The sequence below is a fragment of the Brassica oleracea genome, chromosome C3, assembly GCF_000695525.1.
Source record: "Brassica oleracea var. oleracea cultivar TO1000 chromosome C3, BOL, whole genome shotgun sequence".
Lineage (NCBI taxonomy): Eukaryota > Viridiplantae > Streptophyta > Magnoliopsida > Brassicales > Brassicaceae > Brassica > Brassica oleracea.
Window position 1 is genome coordinate 7,339,390 of NC_027750.1, and position 17,779 is coordinate 7,357,168.

At 36.1% G+C, this 17,779-nt stretch overlaps 3 protein-coding genes and 1 non-coding gene across 6 annotated transcripts; 1 reads left to right on the forward strand and 3 right to left on the reverse strand.

The window, feature by feature from the left end:
• Nucleotides 1–3,010: 3,010 nt before the first annotated feature.
• On the reverse strand, nucleotides 3,011–6,374 carry LOC106328550 (dihydrolipoyllysine-residue succinyltransferase component of 2-oxoglutarate dehydrogenase complex 1, mitochondrial). The gene is made up of 15 exons (XM_013767016.1): nucleotides 6,267–6,374; nucleotides 5,957–6,028; nucleotides 5,814–5,888; nucleotides 5,608–5,662; nucleotides 5,482–5,500; nucleotides 5,309–5,376; nucleotides 4,964–5,038; nucleotides 4,819–4,874; nucleotides 4,675–4,719; nucleotides 4,336–4,593; nucleotides 4,167–4,261; nucleotides 3,996–4,086; nucleotides 3,786–3,896; nucleotides 3,516–3,710; nucleotides 3,011–3,426 (listed from the first exon to the last, which is right to left on the reverse strand). Exons 2-15 carry the CDS (start codon nucleotides 6,014–6,016, stop codon nucleotides 3,235–3,237), a joined length of 1,395 nt encoding a protein of 464 aa, XP_013622470.1. The 5' UTR covers nucleotides 6,017–6,028; nucleotides 6,267–6,374; the 3' UTR covers nucleotides 3,011–3,234.
• Nucleotides 6,375–7,208: 834 nt separating this feature from the next.
• Nucleotides 7,209–11,437, reverse strand: LOC106332494 (rab3 GTPase-activating protein catalytic subunit-like). 3 transcript variants are annotated; one of them, XM_013770958.1, is made up of 14 exons: nucleotides 11,232–11,437; nucleotides 10,940–10,980; nucleotides 10,270–10,473; nucleotides 10,031–10,128; nucleotides 9,692–9,885; nucleotides 9,412–9,593; nucleotides 8,977–9,321; nucleotides 8,832–8,896; nucleotides 8,568–8,616; nucleotides 8,352–8,487; nucleotides 8,138–8,222; nucleotides 7,996–8,065; nucleotides 7,736–7,876; nucleotides 7,209–7,544 (listed from the first exon to the last, which is right to left on the reverse strand). In XM_013770958.1, exons 1-14 carry the CDS (start codon nucleotides 11,332–11,334, stop codon nucleotides 7,326–7,328), a joined length of 1,932 nt encoding a protein of 643 aa, XP_013626412.1. In that variant the 5' UTR covers nucleotides 11,335–11,437; the 3' UTR covers nucleotides 7,209–7,325. The 3 variants fall into 3 exon arrangements, with proteins under 3 accessions (XP_013626412.1, XP_013626411.1, XP_013626413.1); XM_013770957.1 differs by having other exon boundaries at nucleotides 10,940–10,983; XM_013770959.1 differs by lacking the exon at nucleotides 11,232–11,437 and adding an exon at nucleotides 11,083–11,157 and having other exon boundaries at nucleotides 10,940–10,983.
• A 1,295-nt stretch (nucleotides 11,438–12,732) lies between these two features.
• Nucleotides 12,733–12,805, forward strand: TRNAF-GAA. The gene has a single exon. It is a non-coding gene; the product is annotated as a tRNA-Phe (tRNA).
• Nucleotides 12,806–14,821: 2,016 nt separating this feature from the next.
• Nucleotides 14,822–16,696, reverse strand: LOC106333616 (GDSL esterase/lipase At5g55050-like). The gene is made up of 5 exons (XM_013772040.1): nucleotides 16,399–16,696; nucleotides 16,118–16,263; nucleotides 15,728–15,961; nucleotides 15,390–15,645; nucleotides 14,822–15,178 (listed from the first exon to the last, which is right to left on the reverse strand). Exons 1-5 carry the CDS (start codon nucleotides 16,664–16,666, stop codon nucleotides 14,955–14,957), a joined length of 1,128 nt encoding a protein of 375 aa, XP_013627494.1. The 5' UTR covers nucleotides 16,667–16,696; the 3' UTR covers nucleotides 14,822–14,954.
• Between the last annotated feature and the right edge of the window lie 1,083 nt (nucleotides 16,697–17,779).

The following is a 17,779-nucleotide window of genomic DNA, read 5'->3' on the forward strand; positions in this document are numbered from 1 at the left end:
ATTTACCTATTATTTTCATAGTATTTTAATATTATTTTTGTGTTTACCAAAACCACAACGGAGTTTACATTCAAATGCGAAACCATAAGACTTTTCTGGGGTCTCTAACCAAAGCTGGCGTTTACTTTCTACACAGTACACACTAATCAAAGTCTGGTATTTCTTGACCAGGTTCATTGAGGTTGACTTTAATTTCGGTCCTCTATATATGTGATGCCTTTCATTAGTTAAAAGATTAAAATAACCAAAGTCGTCTAAAGTCAGCTTTTTCTGATTTAATTTATAAGTTCGAAAAAGCAATTTGTTGTTTCATAACTTGTCTTTTAGTTTTTTTTTTTTTTTTGAAACACAATTGTATTAAATCTTCAGATCAAAGTAGGTGGAGATAATAAAGTCAGTTCAACAGACAAACTCTGTTTTGCTAGTATATCAGTTTCAATGTTTTTCCCACGAGTAATCCAGCTAAAAAAAGATAAACTCAAAACAAGAAGATAAAGATAGGATATCAGCCAAGACCCCATAGAGACCAGCTAGAGAGGTTTTCGCCTTGATTGCCTTGATTAGAACTGCCGAGTCCGATTCACACCTGATCCTCGCATGTCCTAGTTCCCGGCATTTCCAGATGGCTTCTCGTAGAGCCAGAGCCTCCGCAGCCAAAGCTGTTTTCACATAGTGAGCAGGAGCTGAGAATTGAGCGGTTCCACTCTGATTTTCCACTGTCCATCCCAGACCTGCAATGTTTAAAGATTCTTTCCAGGCAGCATCAGTTTTAACTAGGACGCAACCCGCATTTGGCGTGAGCTTTTGCGCCGTCGGACTCTTCATTGGGGCAATCTTTTGTTGAGCAGATCCCCATTCTCTTGCCGCTAGGATGACTTTGGACAGAGTATTTTCAGAAGAGAGTTGCTTGTCATTGAAAACCAGATTGTTTCTCGCTGTCCAGATGTGCCACAGTATTTTAGTTATACACAGTTCTTTTAGTTATAGACAGTTCTTAAACCAATATTTTCAGTAATTATAATAATGTATTGACTAACTAAAAACTATTAATTCAACATTGTTAATCTGATTTAAAATATATTGCTTTAAAAATGTAGATGCCTAGATGTAAGTCTGTTTTGAAAGGTCAACATATTCATTTTTTGTAAAAGGGGGGAGTTCAACATATTCTTGACAGAAAACACTTTGCTATCTTGATTTTTAAATCAAAAGATAGAACTGAAAAGTAGTCACACATTCGAATTTCGATGCCTAAAGAAAAGTAGGTCTAAGTATCCCACTTAATGTCCAAAAGGTTAATGGTGAGGTGGTGATGAAAGGATGACTCTATGTTGATGACAAAATGATCTCATGCATCGAAGTCAAGAAAAACCATATAAAACGTTTTATGGTAAAAAGGTTTGGTAACAATTAGTAACTATCAGTATCACACAAGAAATCAAACAAGCTTATCAATGATAAGTTACGTATACGGTATACCTTCTTTTTTTAACATCAATGATAACGTTGATAAGTTACATATTGCCATAATTCGCCCAACTGACCAAATGATATTGTAATTGCTACTATTTCATATTGGTTAAGCTAGCTGGATTTGTATGTAATTTTATCCGCGTATTGTTAAATTTATATGATTAGTTTTCTTTTCAACACGATATTCACATCACCGTTGTAGAGTTACTAGGATTCATGATTAGGTTAGATTTGATCCAATGTATCTGATTCGAATTTGAAGAGAGTATCATCAGTTGCTTAATCATAGAAACACTTTTAACTTTCACCGTTTCCTTGAAGCTTTGGCCTTTGGGCAGATACATATTTTCAATTGCAAACACATTCAACGAAAGGCATATATATCCCCTAATGTTCATGACTTCTTACTTTCTCAAATTCATTGAAAAATCTCTATATTACAGGAGACACCAATAGTTTTTTCAGAACAATCTGGATTCATTGTAAATGACATATATATAATTAAAAAGGTTGACTTTAGGAAAAGGTGGAAGTGTTCTCGTTGGCACACACACTCAATACACCATAACTCATCTTTAGCCATCTTTAATATAAAAATAGTAAAATACTATTGCTCATTTTTCATGCATTCCACTAGGATTGCATGAGCTTACAGAGCCTTATCCATTTCAACAACTCGATTACCTTTTTTTTTGCATATTATTATATGAACAAAAGTTAATACTTCCAAAAGAGAATGGCAAGTTTTCTTTCTTGTGTTGTCTATATGCTACCTCATTGTCTCACACGCAAGACTCCAACGAACCGTTATTGGTACAAGTGTGTTTGGTTTAACGAAATATCCTAATATCTTAATAGTAATGGCTTATGATGCAAGTCTGGTGGTTAAGAAAAGAGGGCCATTCCGAGTAGCCAAATGAGTTATGTAAACGTCCTAAATTCAAGTGGTAGCACTGATAACTAGATGATTTGATCTATTTTGTCTCTTTGAATCTTATCATAGACACAAACAAACTTGAGCGTCTAGATCGGTTTCAAGAATGCTGAGGATTAATGCCTCAAAAAGAAAAGAAAGAATGCTGACGATTACTTCTAAGCTCGGTTGCCTTCAGGTGATCATTCATATATATGAGACTTAGAAGTTCCGATACTCTAAAGAAAGCGTAAGCGACAGACGAATGTTAAATTCAAAATTAATTGATGATCAAAGCCGCTTCATCCCCAATCGATATACTTAGTCTTACGTCCAAAAAACATATCGTGAATTTTGCACCACTTAATAAAGAATCTCTATGGATCGATGATGACAATGTTAATGATATAGAGTGAAGTCTTAAAGATCAAATGCATGTAACCAAAGCCTCTCGATATTACAAGCTGAGATGAAAAGATTATTATGGGCAACATACATAATCATGTATAGCGTTCTTTTCTTCCATATAGATGAGACACAGATATGCTTTTTGAAAAAAATATATTTCAGTTTGATTATAACTTGATCTAGTGATACGGGTAGCTGACAAAAAAAATCTCTATGGAAGTGAAAATCCCAATAAAAATCAATGACATTATTTAAGTCAAAATTGTAACATTTTGTTCAAACTGTATATAAAATAAATAAACTCAATACACCGAGAGGCTTTCCCAGCCCAGTACTCGAAAAAGTAGTTCAGTTTTTTTTTTCTCAGATAGCAAATCTGTAAAGGAAACAAAGATCAAAAGACTTGTGATCTCTTCTGTCTTCTCAGAATCTTTCTGTCATCATATGTCGAGAAGAAGCCTCTGAGGATCTTCCACAACATCCTTAATACGGCGCAAGAAATACACAGCCTCTCTTCCATCAATCAGCCTATGATCATATGTGAGCGCAACATACATCATCGGCCTCGGTACCACGCTTCCTCCCACAACCATTGGACGTTGCACGATTGAATGCATTCCAAGTATAGCAGACTACAAAATGACAATTTTAAGTTAGTAAAGGGAACAAAAGAACCGTTCCTTTGTTCAGTTTCAAGTACGGTGAGAGGATCAAACCGAACCTGAGGAGGGTTGATGATAGGAGTGCTAATGAGACTTCCATAGACACCACCGTTAGATACAGTGAATGATCCTCCAGCCATCTCGTCGATTGATATGGTTCCTTCATTAGCCTTCTTGGCTAGAGAGTTTATCGTTTTCTCAATGTCAGCAAAGTTCATTTTGTCAGCACCTCTGATGACTGGAACCACAAGACCCTAGAAAAAATGGAAAAGAATCAATCACTTCAATGTTTGGATCTCTCTAGGAAGAGACTAAAGGCGGAAACAAACCTTAGAGGTACCAACGGCAATACTGATATCAACGTAGTCTCTGTAAATGATGTCATCTCCATCGATAACTGCATTTACTACTGGTTGGTGCTGGAGGGCACTAACAGCAGCCTGAAACAAAAACAGTTTAAGAAGATTACTTTATCTGTGGAGTTTTGATAAGTTTGACCAAAAAAAAAAGATTAGTTCAGGAAACTTTTTCAAGCGTACTTTGATGAAACCAGACATAAGCCCCAACTTCACTCCATGCTTTTCAAAGAATGCATCCTTGTATTGAGACCGGAGCTTCATCAGATTAGTCCTAAACGAGAAAGGAAACTTAAGTTTGTGAACTAAAAGTTTGCATAATGATAAGAGAGATATGAACATTGGTTAACTCACATATCAACTTCATTGAAAGTTGTAAGCAAGGCAAAAGTGTTTTGGGAGTCTTTCAACCTAGTTGCCACACGCTTGCGAAGTCTTGTCATAGGAACCTGCAATGTTGTAATTAGCTTTGGTCTCATATATGTTACATACAAGTAAAGACGAGATGACACAGTTTGCATACCCGTCTTTCCCTATCCTTAGGAGGAAGCTGCGGTTCTTTAGCTGACTGTTTAGTCGGCGGTGGAGGTGATGGTGCCTTGGGCTTCTCCGCAACTTTGCTACTTTCAACTTTGGGCTCCTCAGCAGGAGGGGAAGGCTTGGCGGCAGGTTTCTCTGCTGTCTTTTCTGAGGGTGCAACGTGAGAGACAGCGTCTGCAGAGGTTGAGATGATAGCTACCTTGTTTCCTGGTTCTACAGTATCTCCTTCCTTGACAAGAAACTGCATAAAAGGATAAAAGTAATTAGGCATAGCAACACAGGAGAAGAAGTATATGAATAATAAATGACTGAAGCATTCTACCTCTTGGATCACACCACTCGCTGGGCTAGCAATATCTATTGTCACCTAAAGCACATACAAGAATCAAAGAGAAGTATTAGAAAAAGCTGCGCCAGAAACCTGAAAAAAATCTAGAGATATTAATGCAAATAATTGTTTTGATACCTTGTCAGTTTCAATTTGTGCAATAGCCTCATCAGCCTCTACTCTGTCACCAGGTTCTGCAAGAACAATATAAGAAGATATAAGTATTAGGTACATTACATGTACGGAAAGAAACGACAAGATGATACTGCAAAGAGAAGCATACTCTTGAGAAAGCTGGCGAGGGTTCCATCGGTGATTGATTCACCCATGTGAGGCACAACGGCTTCAACAACATCCCCTTCAATCACAATATACAAGAAAGTGCGTCAAAAAGCCTAGAAATACAAGTTAAAGTGATAGTATAGACCCAAAAAGCCCCAAACTGAGCCACACATTTCAAAAAAAATCGGAACCAAAATTAAATGAATATTGTCGGTTAGCTGAGCTGAGATGTATCATCTATCCAAACACTGATTCTGTATTTCTAACGGGCCACTTAGCTGAGCTACTGTGTGTGGGTTCCAAAGCAAGCGAAACAATAAAAATTTCACAGCTAGAGAAACCATACCACTATCAGATGAAAAAGGCCTGACCCATCTTTGCAGGGTTGTGCCTCGGAAGCTGCTGGAAACAGTCCTACACACATCAATATAAAATTGGTAAGGCTGAAAGTACAAGAAATGTAAGAGATTTTAATTATATCCATGAAGAAAAGAAAAAAAAACTGAGGTTCTTCCTAACCTGGAGCAGTCTGGACACCCTGCCGGAAAGAAAAAAAAAACGCAAATACGAGAACAATTGTCAACTAAAGAAGCCTAAATAAAAAAAATAATCACAAAAACAAAAGGTTCTGGGATAAAAAAAAACCTGGACAAGAACGATGATGGAAGCTACGAGCATGGCTTCCACGAGGCACAATGGTCTGTTACAATACAAACAAAACTTTAAAAATAAAATAGCTTGTCCATGGAAGAAGACACACAAAGGATCACAAATCTACAACAGGTTTAAGAAACATCCTAAGAGGATGATGTTGACATGTATAGAGAGATAAAAATCAAAAGAAACGTTACATCTGTTGATGAAACAGAGTGAAAGCTTTGCGCAGACGCTGCAACGCGAGATGATTGCAGTGATTTTCCAAATCCCTGAAAGAGACAAGTATCATAATCAGAAAAACATGGACGGATCTTGATGGAAAAAAAGGAAGACTAACCAGAGAAGAAGCAGAAGAGGCTCTACTTGAAGCTCTCCTTATGACAGCACGCAGCATCATCGTACCAAATCTCTGTAATAATCAATAGTTGTCCGGTGTGAGATTTAATTGTAACAATCGCACAAACAGACAAATCAAGAGATGAAATGGGAAACTTGTTTGATCCTAAAGACAAATCAATAACTTTCTCTAAATCAGAAACCAATCAAGCCCAGAACTTGCTCAGATTCGTAAAATGTCATTTAAAGACTTTTCTATAATAAAAATGAATCAAGAACAATGAGAGAGGTATGGAGATTGAATTTCTCACCAAAGAGACAGAGTTATAACAACTTGAGCGCCGAATGAGAAAGTTAGGGTTTGCAGAATTGAAGGAGATGGGGAACAAATAGAGAGAGAGGTGAGTGGGGGAAAAGCGTATGACTTTTCTGAGCTTTTGAGCAAGTCGCGAGTATATGGCAAACTTCACAGGATTCTTACACGTGTCGAAGCTTCCTTTTTCTGACGTAAAGTCAATATTTGGAGCAGTAAATGTGCACAGTTTGAACAGAGTGAAAGCATTATTAAAACGCCCCCGTTTCAGGCAACTGAAAGAAAGCCTATCGATGGGCCTAAAACTCCATATTGCTTTTAGCACACGTGGAATTAGAAACTTGATTCAAAATCCGGGTCCCGTTAGATGTAGAGCGGTGCAGATCGAAATATTTCACAATATGAAGCGGTGTGGATTTTTGCATACTCAAAATGCAAGGTAGGTGCAGGTCAGCATATTTTTGTGCCCAGGTTTGGTGATGCTCAAAATTTAAGATTTTTTTTTTTTTTTTTAAGTTTTATAAATATAAATATTATATAGCATATATTAATTAACCTTTTATTACATGAAATATGGATTTCTTATTTACTCTATATAATTTATATTATTATTAAAAATCCTTTTAAATTATAATTTATATAACGTGCATGTCTCACAAATAGAATGGGTGTGGATGCAGAGTACTTTTTGTCTGCTGAGATTAAGCATGTCAAATTTTGTGGATCGGAAAAAGTTTCAGTCCGCTGTAGAACATGTCAGGTCAAATAGAGCAGGTTTGACCTGCTTCCCAACACTAGTCACACGTTCAGAAGCTTCCCGCGACAGATTTTTATCCCAATAGAAACTTTCTTTCAAACACAAAGATGTTTCAGAGAAGAAAGACTAAACAATCTTATTCATTTTCATCAGATTTAAGTTCCCATCTGAGAAATGCTTTGAATGATTATAAATATACAATTACCAACCAATTTGAGAAAATGACTCAAAACCAGATAAAATAAATAACAAGTATTCAGACAAAGAGTCCCATTTTCAGGTTATATGAGAACTTATTCATCAAAAAGACCAGAAAACAGCTGGAGCGGGCTCCATACATTTCTGTTCAGTTTCAGATGGAACTCTTTTCTGGTTTCCTTCTTTACCACGGAATATGAAACTGAGCCTCTTGAACCGCTGTTTTGTTCCGTTCACTCCTGATAGCGACTTCTCTGTTTGCTTCATTGATCTCAAGACTTTTTCTGGACGTAGTAACATTGCTTCCACTGTTTCATACACCTATCAATATCAAATGAAAAAAAAACAACCCAAGCTTTAATGGAATTAGAAAACATATGATTAGTGATCATGGTTGTTCATATATCCACATGGTCTTTTACTTAGTCATCTGTCAAAAACATTCTTACTTTTATTTAGTTGATTTCTGAGTCAAGGTTTTGAATATGTGCATACAGAGTTATAGTAGGTACCTGGCAGAGATCATCAAGCTTATCAGTTAATGCGCCTCCTTCGCAAATGGCGACTACATAATCCTTGCATTCGAAGAAAAGCTTTGACAAGTCATCTTTTGTGGATATTACTGGCTCCACCATCACAAATCCTAGTGCAACCTGTATACATTTTTATAAAATTATGCATATACTAATCCAAGACTCTTATTCTAGACAAGGGCTGCACTGGGACGTTACAAGGAAAGGATAAATATGAGATTTGGTGGAGGAAAACTTACAAGAGAAACAAACAGCTGCTCGAAAAGTTCAGCAGCTGGAATGTCTTCCAAGGAATTCAAGATTCCTTCCCTGTTATAAGTTTTAATGACTGATCAAATACAGAATCCACTGTGTCTAAGGTGACATATTATTGACACTTACACAGCTAAATCTTCATCAAAGAGTGGCGTTTGCTTAATCGCAGGCAGTGGTTTAGCCGTTTCCCACAGCTGTCGCCATAAATTACCTGATAATATATAACAAAATAATGTTGCAAAAGAACATTGAGACCAGGACTTGAAAGATTACAATTATGTGTTAACCACAGAAAAAAAAAAGAAACTGAGAGAAAGCAGAACAAGAGAAAAGGTGGAACCTGCTTTTTGCATACGGATACTTAATTGACCTCGTGGAGGAGAAGAGTCATCTCCAGAAGAGGTATCATTCTCAGTCCAGTCTGGAGGAGAGTGCCATCTCACAAAATCCTCCAAAGTACATCCAGGATTTGCTGCCTATCATAGATTTATGTACATATACAAAATCAAATTCATATCACACCAACCATCACATCAATAAGATTGATCATTCACACCTTGAATGCCTGCATGTCAGACAAGAGTTGAGAACATCCAGCTCCCATGCTGAACCATAAGAAAAGACAACAATCCAATTTATCAAGAACATTGAATATATGAAAAAATGTCTGAATGTTAATGAATGAAAATGTAAACCAGATAAAATGTCTATTGTTTCCCATTTAACAACTCAGGATATAGAAATTAAAACCAATAGAAAACATATTTCTATGGCATATGGATTTGAAATAAAGCTACATGGAGTATTCAATGATACTCACCTCCCTGTCCTCAATACTAGTTCTTCTGTTTCTTTAATAAGATCTTCTGTCAACAGTGGACCATCCTACATATAAAACACTAGGACTTAAAGAGATCGAGAAGGTAACAACGGTTGGTTCTCAACTATGACTGAAGTTAACTAACCTGCGTTACTGGGGCATACACAGCTTCACCAGTCTCCAACATTATCAAGTTTTCAACTTGGTGGTGGGCCCCTAAGCGCAGTACGAGTTCTCCTGTGCTGTTTTTAGCATACAAAAGAGAAACAGGAGAACCCATCCCTTCTGAATTGTCCGAATCTTCATTGCCTGAACTGGCTTGGCTTATTGCAGCATCTAATGCTTCCGAAGCAGCTATCCAGCGCGTTCTCCTGTCAAGACAGCAGTTTATAACCTGTAGCCACTGGTGAAGCAGGCAACTTTTCAAGTCTGGATTCTCGTCCAGAGGTACGCATGGAATGTGTTTCTCTTCATCCCAAAACCTCCTCAACTGCACACATGTAGAGTATTTTGAGAGAGGTTATCAACTACTACAAGTGTGAAGAAGGATATTTTGAAGACAACACAATAATTAACTTACTTCATTAACAACTTTGAACCAAAACAAAGCCATTCTCCTTGGTGTTGTGAAACTTCCAATGACTTCAGCTAGCTTAACAACAAAGCTATCAGGGGGAGCAGCATGAAGATCTTTTGTGAAAGATACTCTGTTGCTAGGAGACCCCAAATCGGAGACAATCATTCTGATGAGGAAGTTACCATCTGTAAATAATTTGCCAAACATTAAAAAAACTGTGGAAAAATAGATAGCAGTAACTAGATTATAGTTTGATGAAGAAAACTTTTTCAGACAAACTTACCAACATTAAACAAGGAGTTTATTAGAGAGACAAGTTTTTTCTCGTCGCCTGAATCAAAACCAAGTGTATCCTCTTGTTCACCAAGAACCAGTGATTTCACTGCAGAGAGGGTCAAGCCCCCTTTCTCCTTCACTGGTGATGAATTTCCAGACGGTGCAACGAAGTCTTTCATAGTCTTAGCCCCTTTTCCAGCTCTAAAAGAAAAAGAAGAAGTGATAAGGACATAATGAGAGAGAAGGGAAAAAGTATAACTGAATCTTTTCATAACTTCTTAGCTAGAAACTACATGAAAAAAAGGAAAGATGTAAACTGTGTTAAATCTTAATTATAAAGACTCACTTGATGGCTACAGCCAGCTGCTTCACAATGGATGCTCGAGGAATACTGTTCACATCAACAGCATTTAGAGTCTCTACCAGGTAGCCAACATCAGATTCCTAGAAATTACCATCACAGCAAAGATTTAATCATGTAAAGCGGAGAAGCAAACAAAATTATGACTATAGAAAGACAAGTGGCATGTTTTGGCAATGCCCTTAGTAGTGAAAGTGATCTGAAAAGGTAGACCATGAGAATACCTTGGCTTCTTGTTCTTGCTTTGCTTTGAGAATGTATAAATTTGCGTCATAAAAAGGTATAGCCATGATTGGATCCTCAACTTTGTCTTGATCTTCGACTTCTTTCCTCCTCCCAATTCTTAAGTTATTCAGTTTATGTTGCCACTCTTGCTTTTTCCTAATATGTGCAGTTCTCCACCCCTGATGCTTCACTTCATTAACCCCCTATGCACAACACTTCCAGTTAGCAAAACTAAAAAAAATGTATGTATGGACAATACTCACATAGTCCTCATGAAATGTGAAAGCCCCAAGAAATAATGAATTTTGTTTTGGCTATACAGTTTCAAAAATGGTTTAAGTAAACTGATTTTCTTCATATCAACCCAACTATGTTCTGCAAGTTTCTTACCGGAGTGATAAAAAAAAGTAAATAGCTTACTACTTTTAAATCGCAAATTATGAACACATGTCAAATCCTTTGAAATATATAATCTTCACATCATCATCTCCCAAAAAAAATACATGACTATGTTCTGCAATTTTCTTACCGGAGTAAACAAGAACGTGACTAACTTACTACTTTCCAATCCAAAATTTGAAATGTATAATTTTTCACATCGTTTTATTCATTTTCCCAGTTAATAAAATATATATTCTATAGCACCAAGATGATGCATAAGTGTCTTACCTTAGAGTAATTCTGATTCCTCGTTGGTTGCTCCTCCTCTTCTTCTAGTTATTGATAAAAAAAAACACTCGAGTTAAGAATGAACATCACCAAAGAAAAAAACAAGAGTAGAAATAGAATAGAATTTCGACACGAGACAGAACCTAAAAATAGGATTTGACTCAACCAAAAACGAGAAAACAGCGGAGAAGGGATAACAATCAAAGGTCGAGAGATAAGTGTCTATGCATCAGTCAAATTTTAGTAAATGAAAATGAAGCTAAGGCCTAAAGGGAAGAAGGAGAGAGATTACCTCGATGGGACTTGAGATCAGTTAAGACGCGCTCCGCTTTAGCCGCGGCGGAATTGAAGGCTGTTCTAGCTTTGGACACGAAGGAAGACGGCGGTGCATCCATTATGAGGTTGCGTCTTGTCAACGACACTGCATTGAAAGCTTGAGGAAATTGAGAAGAAGAAGGTGAGAATCGATCAACGAGGAGGGGAGGGAAGAAAAAAGAGTTTCAAGGGAAGTCTTTGGAGAAAGCATACGAAGACACTTGTCAATATTTATATGTTTCATTTATTTTCTAGGTAGAATAATGTTTTTGCAATATACAGTTTATGGTAATGGAATTTAATTTGGAGAGATTGACCAATCTAGATCGTTGCCTAGGATGTGGTAAACACATTTTAGTTAAATCTTAATAGTATTCATTTAAAATTCTTATGATTTCTTTATATTATTTCATAGAAATCATTCTTAAAGAAGCAGGTGATTTCTAAGTGCGAAAAAGCAGAATGTTTCTATACTATTAGAGCATGATCAGGGAGAGTTCTTATAGTAAAATTTTAACGGAATATAAGAAACAGTCTCTTAATTTTTAACTAAAAAAAACTAAGAACCGGTTCTTAATTTTTTTAGTTAAAAATTAAGAGACGTTCTTAGTTTTTTATTTCAAAGTTAAGAGATAATTTTTTATATTTCGCTAAAAACTCCACGCTAAGAACCGTCGTTAATTTAACATGCTCTAATATATTTTTTTTGTCGTCAATATAATCATTTTTTAATGTTGAAATGGGCCAAACTTATTTTGTATCCTTTTTCTAATGTTGAAATGGGCCAAACTTATTTTGCAGAAATTCAACAATTCGGGTAAAGTCTCTCAAGTTTATATTGGGGGTGGGGGTAAAGTCAATAGGTAAACTCCAAATTTTCCTTAGCACCCTATTACGGTGTCTGTTGACCTTTTTTCTTCTGTACGTTCAATTCGATTCTACCATTTGTTTATTATAAGAAAGTTCATGTATTGCATTTGTGATGATCAGTACCCAACGTGGTAATCAACTACGTAGGGATGCTTTGTATACACAAGTCAACGAAAAAGAAAAAAGGAACAAAAAGAACATGAAAGATGAGAAAATTGATATATCCTTGATTCCTTCGTGCTTCTGACTTTATCTCCATAATATTCGATCCAAAGTTATGTTGAATCTTATGCATTGCTACCTGGTCAGTAGCATCATCTAAGAGAAGATGGAAGACCAGATCTGAAATACAGATACACTTTTAACTTGTTTCAAATACAAATAAATAACACCAAAAAAGAACTGATGAGTTTATTTACCAAGTTGTTTCATGAACTTGAACAGTCACGACTCACATGTCTAACCATACCGGCAAGCTCTGCCACTTCTTTGGAGGAAGTTGTCGTATTTTGTCTCTCCCTCGTGAATTAAAAGACCCATATTTAGGTTAACCGATTATACCTACAATATTGTCTATATTAACGCAACGTAAACAAACGATAACAACTGCGGGGATAGCTCAGTTGGGAGAGCGTCAGACTGAAGATCTGAAGGTCGCGTGTTCGATTCACGCTCACCGCATTTTCATTTTTTTCTCCATTTTACAAATAGTCAATACATTTCCCAAAACACTTATTACTATCACCAAATTAAGAAATTCATACGTCAAAGTAACATAAATACGTCAATTAATGAAATTTATTTAGCAGATTACATTTACTTGTCTAATGACATTTAATATCATCTCAAATCTCATTAAATGTTCGATTACACCGTATTAATAAAATGTGATCATGCGGTCGTACACTAACGTCGTTGGACCATTGTTTTCTATAATCAATAAATATACATATTTTAATTATCTCAGCATCATTATTTTATGACCCATCGTGGTCTGACATCCCACACATTACCAATTTCGATTCAAATAAATACCAAATTAAGAACAATAAGATACGAATCAAACGTCACTTCCCCTGTTTTCTCTAGCGATCCGATCATGCAGCCAAGAAGGCCCTCCCAAAGCTAGGTATGAATGGAATCTTCCGTCTCGTAGAACACTCTTAGCTATATCCCGGGCAATAAGATAGTTTCGGCAACGTTCTTAGCTTTGAAGAATCTTCAGTGGTTTTGTAAAGGATAATGGATGCCCTTTGGTGGATATATAGTTTTAAATTCCTTAATCGGGAGCAATACTTCCGTCATTACCGCTAGATCGGGAAATAAAAAACTAGAGAAGCATCAGAAGACAATATAGTAAAAAAAGTCAGGAAAATGTGGCGAGTTTGCCTCTTGTTAACGTTTGTCTAGATGAAGTTTCTGTTTACTTATTTGTGGTGAAACAATAGTCTCTTTTGTTTTTACTTAAATGAATATAATATCATGGGTTAGTTATATAAAGCTTAAGATGAACATTCTGTCTACTTAAATCATGTGGTGAAACAATACACTTTGTTGTGTGCTCCTTTCTGCACCCAAAACAACTCTCTCTGATTGCTTTGATAATCTTTTGTTCTATTTCCTAATATTGAACTGGTTATATAATTATTTCAAACATATTCCTATTGTGATTCATATATCTTCTCTTCGATTTCAAGTGTAGTGTAACAATAGGCTTTGTATTTCTTCTGCTTATCTGCGAGATAGTGTGTATTAAGTTTCCTGTTTCGGCTCATTAAGTTTAATTTCTTTTGATTTGTCATCTTCTGTTACTTTCTCATCAAGAAACCCTCAAAAACTACTTTCTACTACATAGGTACTATTCCAAAAACTCTGCATTTAGAGATCATAACCAAACTTATTTTAGTAGATTAATGTTGTAGATGAAACAAACGCACATTCGTAGATTAATCCCCCTTCGTGAGAAGGACTCTTTCCTTGGCCAAGTAGACAATGATCATTGTCGATTTCCTTGCGTTTGATGTCTATCCCCTTTCGTGAGAAGGACTCTTTCCTTGGCTATGTAGTCAATGACCCTTGTCGATTTCCTTACCGTTTGATGCCTTATGTGATGGTTTGTTTGGGACCGGAAGCCATAATGATACTCATTCCAATGAGAATCTAGGTTACCGAGCACTCAACGTCACGATCTACGGTGACTATTCCCGTTGAAAAATTTGAAGGACGATGTAATCTCTCTAGGAACTTACTCTAGGAAGTATGTTGCACCTTTGATTTTTCTTTCGACTTGTTATCAGGCTTGTCAAAGCTTGTGTCTCTATCTTTCTATTGCCTTCTATTGAATGTATCCCGTAGGATCGCCTATCGACTTTCGGATGTTGCTTTTATCTTTGTAATCGGCTAAGTTTTATGAATGAAATATGATGTGTTAAGAAAAAAACGCACATTCTAAAATTGAATCAGCGGTGATATATGGCTACTGTAAGTTCTGATGTATCAATTTGGTTAGAACCAGTGGCAAAGCTAGTAAGGGGAGAGTCGATGCACATGCACCCATATTATTTTCAAAATATAATATATATTTTTTAACAAATTTTAGGTACCTATTATGATGCGTAAGTATACACATATTATACTCTCTTTTTTTTTTGAATAATTATACTCTATTTTTGCATCCATTAAAAAAGAGTTCTGCATTGCATTCGCCTCTGGTTATAAGTTATAACCACTTATAAAGGCTGAAATAAACCGTGATGTAACGCTACACTTGTTAAGGTGGACTACATATTGGTTTGGAGCATTGAGAAACAAACGAAGCCGCGCGTATTGATCATGAAGAGACCAATTGAGTGAGAGTTAATGGAGATGAGTATTGTGTATCCTCAGATAACACAAAATTGACGATGGTTCGCGCAGCAGCTTCTGTGGGATGACCATAGCGATCCCAGAAGAGATACTTGGTTCTGTCTGAACATAAGTTTGACACTGGGAAACAAGGAAGCTCCGCGTTTAATACCCCACTTCCACAACACGCTGATGTCACGTCAGAAAAACCTGAAAATCATTTAAAAAGAAGAAGATGACACTATATATACGCTGATTCGATCTTGTTTGCTAATGTTTTTTGCTCTCTATGTATCACCGCTTTGGTTTTGGTACGTGCATCATATGTGTGAGGAATGCGTGATTCTAACGATGTCGATCCCCTAATTTTTATTAATTAATCTAGAGACTAGCGATCTGAATAGTTTAATTCTTAACGTACCGTAATGGGTAGGGTTGGAGACAATGTCATGTACAGAGTTAAACATATCAAAGTAAGAGTAAGCCATTGAGCTTTTCAACTCTTCTTTCAGTTGTTGCAACATCTTTATTAGAGCTTTGTTATACAAAGAGGCCAACATGTTTGCCTCTTTATTGCATTCATGGGTCGTCGAGTTCTTCTCTCTTCTGCTCGGCATGCAACCGAGTTCTGCTACTCCGAGTATTAAAAATCTACGTGCTCCAGTCTCTTGAACTGTCTATCAACATAATTTTTTTAATAAACTGTATCTAATACCAAGAGCACAAATAAATGATATTTTGCTTCTTTTTAATGTTTACCTTCAATTGCGCTTTAAATCTATCGACCACTGATTGCGTATACTGTTGAGAACTACTCTTTCTCCGAAGTTGGGAAGATCGAATATAATTCAAAAGATCATTGCTGCCTATGACCATAACGAATAGAGATTTGGATAGGTGAATTTGTGCTTTGGATCGTCCAAGCTTTCTCGTGAGTGCTTTATGAATAGAGAGCCAATGTTTCAGTTGCTGTGATAAAGGAATAGCTTGTCCCTGAGATATTTGAGTAAAACAATTTAACAAAAAGAAAAAACTGAGGTCAGTATGGAAAGCCTTAAAATGAAGATCTATAGGTCACATGTTCATTCCGAGTTCACTACATTTGTATCAATATTCTATTTCATGCATCAAAGAAAATATATAACTTACCGGAAATTGGCTGGAGCCATCAAAGATTCCGGCACCGCCGGAGGCAAAGTTAACACCTGTTACAGCGGCGGACTCTCTCTTTCTCCATTTTAGTAAGCCTCTCAGCGAGAGGTAGGGCGGCGGTAACGGTAAACCAATTTTCTCCGCTATTCAACCAAAAAAAAAATCTTTATTTCAATTTATAATTTCCAACGTCTCTTTTGAGTGAGTATATTTTAATGGCTATATAATAATTTATTTACATACCCAAAGGACACTAAAAATAACATTTTAAAACGTACCGATAACATCTGCGAAGTTCTTGCCGTTACAGAATCTTCCGGTGGCTTTCTTCTTAGGAAAATCGATGCCGTTATGAGGATAATTCCCTTTGGCTACGGAAAATGGTAAGTAGTTGTTATTTCCGGCATCAACCAACGAATCTCCGAACACATACACTCCTGGAATCGAAGCTAATTTCCCGGCTGCTTCTAAACCGGGAATTGAATCGAACCGGAGTAAACTGAGAAGAAGGAAAACGCTGAGGAACGGCAAGTTGTTCGCCGACATCTTTTTATCTTTTATTTTCTGGCGAGCTAATGTTTCCCTTGGGGTTTTAAGAGAGATACACGACGTGGTTTGATTTATATAGAGAGAGGAGAGATGGTAGTTATTATGACATTAAGATTGATAATGTGAATAAGAGGAACTATAAAAATGAAGAAGAGGAAGCTTCTTATGTTGCCATTGTCAGACAGTTCATGTGATTCCTTATTGAAATATATCTTGCGGCTGTTTACGGCAATTTCATTTTACTACAATGAACTGTACAGGAAACACTAAGGATCATTATCAAATTTTAGCAAAAAAAAAAACATTAAGGATCATTGAAATAAGTCGTGCTGAATAATGATTCTATAAATGCTTTTTCCTCAAAGATGTGAGCAAGGGCATGACTCTTTTGCAGTTTTAGCGGTTGTTGGCGTTTTGCAAAAATCACTCAAACCGCTCAAAACCGGTTCAAACTGTTGTAAATTGATTCAAACCGTTCTAAACCGGTTCAAACCGTTATAAACCTCTTAAATTCAAAAGCTAGTTCCAGCTAGCGTTATCGGTTGCGGGAGGGTAAAATTTTTTCTTCTTTTTCTAAACACAATATAAATACAAAAATAAAAATAAAAATTTTAAATTGAAATAATATAAATACAAAATATATCTATTATATTTTAATTTATATTATAAATCTATAAAGTAATAATATTTTCTATAATTTAATTTTTTTTTAAATATAATTTTATAAACATAATGTTTATATTTTATTATTTTATTATAATATTATGATGTTTAATATTTTTAGAATTATATAAAATGTAAATATTGTTAATTTATTATTTAACTGATGTTGTATTTGGTGGTTAACTAGTCATAAATATCACACAAACGCACCAATTTCTAACCGCAGTACCAGTCGTACAAATCTTTTAAAACCGCTTAAAACCGCAACCACCCGCATCTACAAACTCCCGCAACCGCAACCGCAACTGATGCGGTTACACCAGTCAGACCCTTAGTCATGAAATATATGTTCATGTTTCCTTTGTCTGATGGGAATCATGGGACTCCCCTTGATAAACTGACACACCAAGACATAATAGATAATGTATTTATATTCTAGTTTAAAAT

Bases quoted from the DNA above. Each gene is read 5' to 3' on its own strand.
- LOC106328550 (XM_013767016.1), bottom strand. From the start codon at position 6,016: ATGATGCTGCGTGCTGTCATAAGGAGAGCTTCAAGTAGAGCCTCTTCT. The intron at 3,897-3,995 runs GTACGCTTGAAA...TTTTTGTTTCAG, and splicing joins TTATGTCTGGTTTCATCAAA to GCTGCTGTTAGTGCCCTCCA. The intron at 3,427-3,515 runs GTTCGGTTTGAT...GTCATTTTGTAG, and splicing joins CTATCATCAACCCTCCTCAG to TCTGCTATACTTGGAATGCA.
- LOC106333616 (XM_013772040.1), bottom strand. From the start codon at position 16,666: ATGTCGGCGAACAACTTGCCGTTCCTCAGCGTTTTCCTTCTTCTCAGT. The intron at 15,646-15,727 runs GTAAACATTAAA...TTATGTTGATAG, and splicing joins GATTTAAAGCGCAATTGAAG to ACAGTTCAAGAGACTGGAGC. The intron at 15,179-15,389 runs GTACGTTAAGAA...AATGATTTTCAG, and splicing joins CTCCAACCCTACCCATTACG to GTTTTTCTGACGTGACATCA.
- LOC106332494 (XM_013770957.1), bottom strand. From the start codon at position 11,334: ATGGATGCACCGCCGTCTTCCTTCGTGTCCAAAGCTAGAACAGCCTTC. The intron at 8,897-8,976 runs GTTAGTTAACTT...TTTTATATGTAG, and splicing joins TGTATGCCCCAGTAACGCAG to GATGGTCCACTGTTGACAGA. The intron at 8,223-8,351 runs GTTCCACCTTTT...ATATATTATCAG, and splicing joins TATCCGTATGCAAAAAGCAG to GTAATTTATGGCGACAGCTG.